General features: G+C 41.4%; 1 protein-coding gene across 1 annotated transcript in view; it reads right to left on the bottom strand.

Moving 5' to 3' along the window:
- Window positions 1-5005: 5005 nt before the first annotated feature.
- LOC129564584 (transmembrane 9 superfamily member 2-like) overlaps window positions 5006-9293 on the bottom strand; it is an 87541-nt gene continuing 83253 nt past the window's right edge. The window contains exon 17 of the mRNA XM_055438672.2: window positions 5006-5126. Within this exon, the coding sequence (XP_055294647.1) occupies window positions 5059-5126 (68 nt within the window). The 3' untranslated portion in view covers window positions 5006-5058. The remainder of the gene's footprint in view (window positions 5127-9293) is intronic.

Here is a 9293-nt window from a genome sequence, read left to right as displayed (position 1 = left end):
GTCAAGTATTCTCATCACTGCCTCTCAAAGCTCACCTATCTCAATGTCTACACACCAAGGGGAAAACACAGTAACTTGTATACTCAAAAGAGTTTTGCTACGGCCGAGAATTCCTTCCTGGATCTCTCTTGTTCTAAAATACACGCAAAAACAAGATTGGTTTCAGTTTGGTGCTTCAAAGTTGAGAGGATTCCCCACCCCTTCATCTGTGCTACAACTTTGATGTTAAAACTTTTGGTATTTTTATCCGTTTCAGTGGTGTATTACGTTCTGTAGTAATTCTTCTAAATGTAAGCTATTACTGTATATAAAATATGTGTTCTTGGATATAAGGTGCTAGATATTAGACTGTATGTGTCTATAGATTGTGTCACCCTCAAAAATAGGTAGTGCGTCCATGTGAAGTTAGTTAATCAAATGCATGCACGATTCTATTTGTGACCCACACCTTGGTCAGTTTCCAAAGTATAACATAGTATATTTGTGTTTAAAGTTTTCTTTTTAAAGTGTATACTACAGGATATAGAAGAGACTCCAAGGTGGGGTGGCAGGAAGTGGTGCCTTTCATTTCTTAAATCCCTGGTACAGTATACGACAGGTGAGAACTGATTCTGGTACAACTGGTCATTACGGCAACTTAATCGTCTTGGCTGAAGTCCTTGCTGGCAGTTCCACGACACACTTGGCACTGGCACGCTTGTTTTCCATTCATTGTATAGAATGCAAAATGAAAAAGACAATCTTTTCATCCTTACAAAGCAAAGACCCCAGGACAGGCTATTGGAATCCTGTTAGCAGGATGGAAAGAATGATGTACTCTCAAGATCCAACCAGTACCTGACTGTGAACTGACAGTTTGCATTGAGGAGATCTATATTGTGACCATCTCTCCCCTCCCAAAGCAGTACCACAAACCAGAAAAAGGATGCTCTGTTTTTTTTTTTTCTTAGATTGATTGCCTGAGAAGAACTTAGATGGGTAAATAGATTAAAGAAGTAGTGGGACTCCTCCGGGAGTCGCAGCTAAGATGTTTGAGAATTACAATCATATAGCAGCAGTATTTGCATCAGACAAGAAAAGAGAACTATGAGATGAGTTCATTATATTTTAAGAATAAAAACAGTAAAACTAAAAGCTATATATATATTGAATAATTTCTAAAACTGCCTTTTAATACCAAATTTTATGTGCTGTTTTTGAGACTGAAAGCAGGAGGAAAATGCATTCAGTCAATAAACAGTTTTCTTTAGTATTTTAAATTTGAATTTTTCCTTTTCAAAAAGTATTTGCAATTTGAAAGTGCCTTTTCAAAGGATTGCCAAACTACAATCCTGGGGTCAAGTTCCCACTGGCACAACTTACCTTCAGGTGCACAAAAGGGGTGGACTTAATCCTCCTCCCCCCAGCAAGAAGAGAAACCCATTCACACCCCAATCAAATTCATACATCAATACTGTTACACAGATCAGGAGTCTCAGAGACTCTGCCCAAGGACAAGGTTTCATATATTGGTTGACTTCAATTGGATCCTTTCTAAACTGGTTATAGCACATGTTCTTGCTGGACAGGAATAATGAACTCCTGCTTGGGGAATGCAGAGAGATTGATGTTTGTGGTTTAACTAAATATTATTAAATAATGTTTGTGTTTCTTAAATAGGTGCTGTTAATCTGTCCTTGGTATATTCTTAAATATGCTAAATAAAGTCTAATTTTAATGCATATCTGGTTGTTGTTTCGAGCTCCATGGGAAAATCATAAGGGAGGGAGACACATAACTAGTTCTCCATCCCTTCTCTTTTGGTTGAACAGAGGGAACAGGGGAGAAACTAATCAGAGTACATGGTAGAGTGAAATATGTGGGCTCCAATATTTTTGCATTGTGTTTTTCCAATATAAGGAATATGCAATGGGAGGGGGAGTGGTCTTCAGGGGCTTGCTGGAAGAGGGGAATCTACTTAGCCCTCCCAAAGTGAGAGTGGTCAGATTTCAAAAATAAACTTATGGTCACCAAACAGGAAAGGTGGGAGGAGGGATTAATTAGGAGTTTGTGATTAACAAATACATACTGCTATATATGCAATACATAACCAACAAGGACCTGCTGTATAGCACAGGAAACTCTACTCAATGCTCTAACGTATATGGGAAAAGAATCTAAAAAAGTGGATATATGTATACACATAACTGATTCACTTTCCGGTACACCTGAAACTAACACAACATTGTAAATCAACTATTCTCTCATATAGGGACTTCCTTGGTGGTCCAGTGGTTAAGACTCTGCCCTCCCAAATGCAGGGGGCCCGAGTTCGATCTGTCTTCAGGGAACTAGATTTCATATGCTGCAACTAAGACCTGGTTGTTTGTTGTTTAGTCGCTTAGTCATGTCCAACTCTTTTGTGACCCCATGGACTGTAGCCCACCAGGCTCCTCTGTTCATGGAATTTCCCAGCCAAGAATACTGGAGTTGCTATTTCCTCCAACAGGGGATCTTCCTGACCCAGGAATTGAACCCACATCTCCTGCATTGGCAAGCTGACTCTTTACCGCTGAGCCACCTGGGAAGCCCCAAGACCCAGTTCAGCCAAATAAAATAAATATTTTTTTAAAACTATACTCTCATATAAAATTTTTTTTAAATGGCAATCTGAGGGTGGGTGGTCAGAGTGGAAAAATGGGGCCAGCTGACTTGTGGGGCTCCCAAATGCCAGCCTTATTCCCAAGGCCATGAGGTTGTGGGGGGGGGTGAATAGGCTTTAAGAAACAGTACTGCCCAGCACCTGGATCACCCCCACTGGGCTCCTGGCCCTGCTGTCCTGCTACTCATGACCAGGATACCTCCCTTGGCACAATTAAGCCACACACAGACCATTCTCACCACCACCACCACCCACACACATACAAAATGCAGCTCCAACTCACCAGAGTTTATGTAACAAGAGGCAGGAGCATGTTCCCTCAAGCCCCAGTTTAAGAAAATGGGTCTGCCTCTAACACCAACCATGACATGAAAACACGGAGCACAGATGAGAGAAACAAATATGTCTAAAACTTAGAGTCTACTAGTTCCTCTCAAGTCCAGGTGCCTGACCTATTGGTAGCCCTTCTTCTCCAAATCTTACCAGTGGTGGTATAAAGAGCTGCTCCTTGTACCTCTGAAGCAGCCCTACAGAGGTCCAGGGAGCTATCCATGCCCATTTCAATCAAAAGAAAGTGCCCTCCCTTCTCCATTTTCACTCCAAAATTAAATTGAATATTGACCTACACGCTGTATTTCAAGATGTTAAAAGATGGCTGCTTATTCACAGTTACCTTTAACCTTGGTCTGTGAATGCCCACCAGGCAGTGACCTTCTCCTGCTACAGAAATATTTTTATTAATACCTTCTAACAAGCTACCAGTGCAAGCAAGTGAGCTCAGATAAAACTATCAGCCAGCAAACCTGGTAGGAGCCGAGTCCCCTGAAGCTGGAACAATGCTTGTTGCTGCTAAGTCACTTCAGTCGTGTCCAACTCTGTGTGACCCCATAGATGGAAGCCCACCAGGCTCCCCCATCCCTGGGATTCTCCAAGCAAGAACACTGGAGTGGGTTGCCATTTCCTTCTCCAGTGTGTGGAAGTGAAAAGTGAAAGTGAAGTCGCTCAGTTGTGTCCGACCCTTAGCGACCCCACGGACTGCAGCCTACCAGGCTGCTCCATCCATGGGATTTTCTAGGCAAGAGTACTGGAGTGGCTTGCCATTGCCTTCTCTGGGAACAATGCTTAGTGCAGAGTATTTAGAGGAGAAGGGGCCTGGTTCCAAGGCATCTCCTCATAACAGCTCTTCCTCTCAGGCAGGGTTTAGGGGTCAGCTTTCGATTATGAGACTGAATGGGAGAGGGCTGAGAGGATCTGAAAATCCCACTGTCAAGAAACACCTTTGACCGTCTGTAGCCACTCCTCCCCTCAGACTGCTCCAGGCCCCAGTTACAACCCTGCTCCTTCCAATATAGAAGAAGGCCTACTACAGGCAACCAAATGAGTTTCTTCTTCCCCAATGCAACTAGTCAACTCTTCTTCTCCTACTCTCTTTCAGAATGCAGTTCTCTGACCTTATCCCTCTTCATTCCAGATTCCCTTTCAAGAGCCATACCACCTCTTTGATCCCTGCACACACCAACATGTATTTCTCAGCTTGAGGGCAACTTTGAGAACATTCATGAATTGAAGGGTATGTATAGATGGTTTTTAAATGTTTACCTCAATAAGACAAATATTTATCAATAATATTTATCACAGAACAACATATGAATTTCATTCCGTCTCCCCTGAAACTGCAAGCTCAAAGAATATTTGCAATACAAATTCCCAGTATTTGGGGAGTTGTGACACCTGGCTATTGTCTAATAGGAGCAAATAAATCCAAGAGAACTGACTTCAAAGATTCGTTATCTACACACAACTAAGTCAAGCTTGCACATTCTCAGCATGTTCTCCAAGGGCAGCAAGCAAAAACAATAGGCAACTAAACAACCACGAATGTACAGATTTAGTTGAGTAATAAGACAGCAGTATCTGGTATTTCATAAACTCTGTATGCTAAACCAATGGATATTTTTAAGTGATCACCCAGATACAAAGGTGTAATATTCTTTGTACAATCAACTTAAGTTGGAAAATGTCACATTTTACCTAACATTTATTTGACAATAGTTCTGATGTTCTGAACAGACAAGGAAGAAAAAGAAGGGGAAAAAACCTTCTCAACTGAAATACCAGTGTACTTAAATTAAGAAAAAGTACCTCCCTTGCTCTGATTGTTTTAAATTAAATACCCTTTTATGGTATCATTTCAGGAAAATAGAACTTAGCATAAACCTACTTGCCACCTTGATTTTTCTCCCATACAATCACATTTTGTGTTACACAAACTGAGGCCAGACAGTGAGATTTTTAAATTGATATATATTTAAAAGCATGCAATTGGAAGCATATGTATCTCTGTAGATGTTCATATAAGATACAGATACATATTCAAAGGCAAGGGTGACGTGCCTTGAAGCCTTTGGGGGGGTTCTTTAATCCACTTTCAGCACGCTGTAGATTTTAGAAATAAAAATAAAACAGGAAAAAAATCCAACGGTTCCTGAAACAAAATGAGAAAGATCTTTGTTAACCATACATTATAGAAAATCAAAATAGCTTTCCCAAAAATGCAAAGCATGTCATTTTGGAGATGGAGTACTGATTCTCTGCATCTCAAGACTTGTACTTTAACCAATAAAAATCACTAGGCTCTCTTGCTGAGCAAAGAGGATGAACAGCAGGACTGGAGGCAGTCACCTGCAAAGGGGTGTGAGAATCCATTTGATTGAACACTGCAGGTCTCTAACCAAAGCAAAAAACAAGTAGCTTAAGTTCTCTATTTCAAAACGGATACAAAAAGGCCGAAGGCTACTTTTCTAACACAATAAACTTTGTATAACTTGCTTCAATTTGGAAAATGTAAATAACCATTATCATACATAGCAAAATCAGGAATAATCTTGGGACTTCCTTTGTGGTCCAGTGGCTAAGACTCCGCTTCCCACTGTAGAGGGCCTGGGTTCGATCTCTAGTCAAGGAACTAGATTCCACATGCCACAAGAGTTCACATGTGGCAACTAAAGATCCTGTGTAGCACAACCAAGACCTGGCTCAGCCAAATAAATATTTTTTTTAAAAGCAGGAATAATCTATTTACTTATATTAATCAGAGCATATATTAGTTTTCTAAATGAAAGTTTTATATTATTAAGCTTGAGAAACATCCCATCTCTGGGGATTTATCCTAAAGACATGATCCCATAGACAAAAAAATGTCATGCAAAAAATGTTCATAATACTGATTTATAATATTGCAAAACTACAAACAAACCAAATGCCCCCAAATGATGGACTAAGATGAAATAAGAGAGGCAGCAGAAATGTCAAATATAGAGAGTTCCCTGGTGGTCCAGTGGCTGGGACGCTGAGCACCCCATGCAGGGGGCTACAGTTTGATCCCTCATCAGGGAACTAGATCCCACATGCTGCAACTAAGAGTTTGCATACAGCAACTAAAAAAAAAAAAAAAAAAAGATTCCATGTGCCACGACTAAGACCAGCACAGCCAAATTAATTGATTAGTTTAATTTTTTTATTTAAAAATGCCAAATACAAAGATATATAAAGCAGCATGGGCCAATCTTTTTTAATAACTTATTTATTTATTTTACTTTTGGCTACATTAGGTCTTTGTTGCTTTGCTTCAGTTCAGTTCAGTTCAGTCGCTCAGACGTGTCCGACTCTCTGTGACCCCATGAATCACAGCACGCCAGGCCTCCCTGTCCATCACCAACTCCCGGAGTTCACTCAGACTCATGTCCACAGAGTCGGTGATGCCATCCAGCCATCTCATTCTCTGTTGTCCCCGTCTCCTCCCGCCCCCAATCCCTCCCAGCATCAGAGTCTTTTCCAGTGAGTCAACTCGTCACATGAGGTGGCCAAAGTATTGCAGTTTCAGCTTTAGCATCAGTCCTTCCAATGAACACCCAGGATTGATCTCCTTTAGAATGGCCTGGTGGGATCTCCTTGCAGTCCAAGGGACTCTCAAGAGTCTTCTCCAGCACCACAGTTCAAAAGCACCAATTCTTTGGTGATCAGCTTTCTTCACAGTCCAACTCTCACATCCATAGGCTTTCACTAATCTTCATTGCAATGTGCGGGTATCTCATTGCTGTGGCTTCTTTTATTATGGAGCACAGGCTCTAGGGCTTGTGGGCTTCAGTAGTTGTGGCTCACAGGCTTTAGAGCACTGGCTCAGTAGTTGTGACACAGGGGCTTAGTTAATCCAAGGCATGTGGAATCTTCCCTGATCAGGGATCAAATTCATGTCCCCTGCACTGGAAGGTGGATTCTTATCCACTGTGCCACCAGGAAAGTCCTGGGGCAATCTTTATAATATGGTATTAGGTGAAAAAAAGCCAGGTCTTAAACAACTTCCAGGTATCACACCTATGAGAACATTACATAAGCTTTAAACCCGTAGACTAGAGCACAGCCGGAGAAGGCAATGGCACCCCACTCCAGTACTCCTGCCTGGAAAATCCCATGGACAGAGGAGCCTAGTAGGCTGCAGTCCATGGGATTGCGAAGAGTCGGACACGGCTGAGCTACTTCACTTTCACTTTTCACTTTCATGCATTGCAGAAGGAAATGGCAACCCACTCCAGTGTTCTCGCCTGGAGAATCCCAGGGATGGGGGAACCTAGTGGGCTGCCGTCTATGGGGTCGCAGTGTTGGACATGACTGAAGCAACTTAGCAGCAGCGGCAGCAGCAGAGCATAGCATAAATGAAAGAAGATACTTTCCTATTTTAGGGTGACATGATTATGGGCAAATTTTTCTTTAATATAGAATTCCATTGATGTTCATACTATAAAAATAAATTTTCAAATGACCTTAATGTTCAATGACTTAATTGAAGAAAATTCTAATAATATTTCCAAACCCCATAGTCTAAATGGGGTACCATAAGACAAGTCAGTCATCTAGGAAAATACCTTAATAGCAAGATAACAGAAAGCTGTAGGCAGGTTTGTTACATTTTTCTATGCCAATTTCTAAATTTAGAATAATTTTCCATCCTATATACCATCATGCCACTTCCCTCCCACTCTTTACAGCTCCTTGTCAGTTAATATGATATCAAACCAGTCAATCCTAAAGGAAATCAACCCTGAATATTCATTGGAAGGATTGATGCTGAAGCTGAAGCTCCAACACTTTGGCCACCTGATGAGAAGAGTCGACACATTGGAAAAGACCCTGATACTGGGAAAGATTGAAGGCAGGAGAGGGCGCAACAGAGGATGAGATGGTTGGATGGCATCACCAACTCAGTGGACATGAATCTGAGCAAACTCCAGGAGATAGCGAAGGACTGGGAAGCCTGACATGCTGCAGTCCATGGGGTTGCAAAGAGTCGGACATGACTTAGCAACTGAACACACACATGGTATAGAGACAAGATTATGGGCTCTAGGGGGACACAAATGTCCTCTGTTGTTTATTTGTTGATCTTAGGCAAGTGAAAGTCTTGCCGACCCTCAGTTTTCTAAGCTGAAAAATGGGGACGAAAATACCTGTTCCTACTTTTGTCTCCCTTTTCTGAATCCAACAACTTCAAAGGTTCATGAGATAACATATGTCTCTGAATCTAAAACACCCCTGATTTCCACTTGCTGCATATTAGTCCCATAAATTATGAAAATGTCTATGAATTCTCAACTTTTTGATGCTCTACTTAACATACCAAAATGTGTCCTACCTAAAACACAAAAATTCATCAGCCCTCACACTGTTCTGAGAGCTGACTGAGCTGAACAATCTGGACTTTAGAGTCATGCAGACATTTAGCTGGATGATGTAGAACAAGCTACCTTTCTCCTCTGTTCCTCATAAGTGAAAAGGAATCATACTCCCACCCACCCAACAGGCTTGACCTGAGGAAAAAAGTACAAAATACATTAGAGTGTCTGTCAAAATAGGCACTCAAGAAATGATGTGCTGATAAATCACTGATGTTCTGATCTGGGGTTGAAAAGTATGTTCACTTAGGATTTATTCGACGAAACTCCTCAACATCACCTGTAGCCTGGAATCACCTGGGAAGATTTAACAAATACTACTGTCTGGGTCACACCCTCAGCCATGCTACTTAACTGAGATGCAGCCTGAATGTCAAGATTTTTTAAACCTCCCCAGGTCCTGCTACTATGAAACCAGGGTTCAGAACCTCTGGGCTAGCCTATCTGTCTTCCTTCCTTCAATGCTTCCTTCCTTTCTTTCTTTTTCTTCCTTCCTTCTTTGTAAACAAACATTAAATATTAAGAAAGGTGTGGAAATTTCTAAGGGCCATTGAACCACAGAAGTTAAAAGCAATGTAAAGGAGTAGGCTTCCCAGGTAGCTCAGTAGTAAAAAATCTGCCTGCCAATACAGGAGATGCAAGAGACATGGATTCAATCCCTGGGTTGGGAAGATCCCCTGGAGGAGGAAATGACAACCCACTCCAGTATTCTTGCCTGGAGAATCCTATGGACAGAGGACCCTGGCAGGCTGCAGTCCATGGAATTGCAAAGAGTCAGATACAACTGAGTGATTCAATAACAACAACAAAGGATCTGGAGAAATTTAAAAAATTTTTCTACAACTCAATTGCTGGTACTACAACTTAAGGATAGAAAAAGGGAGATGGGACAAAAAGGGAGAAGTATTATACCTTTGATGTCT

The sequence above is a fragment of the Moschus berezovskii genome, chromosome X (genome assembly GCF_049115385.1).
Source record: "Moschus berezovskii isolate FMDL1 chromosome X, NW_MosBer_1.0, whole genome shotgun sequence".
NCBI classification, from domain to species: Eukaryota; Metazoa; Chordata; class Mammalia; order Artiodactyla; family Moschidae; genus Moschus; species Moschus berezovskii.
This window is presented reverse-complemented; position numbering and strand designations above follow the sequence as displayed.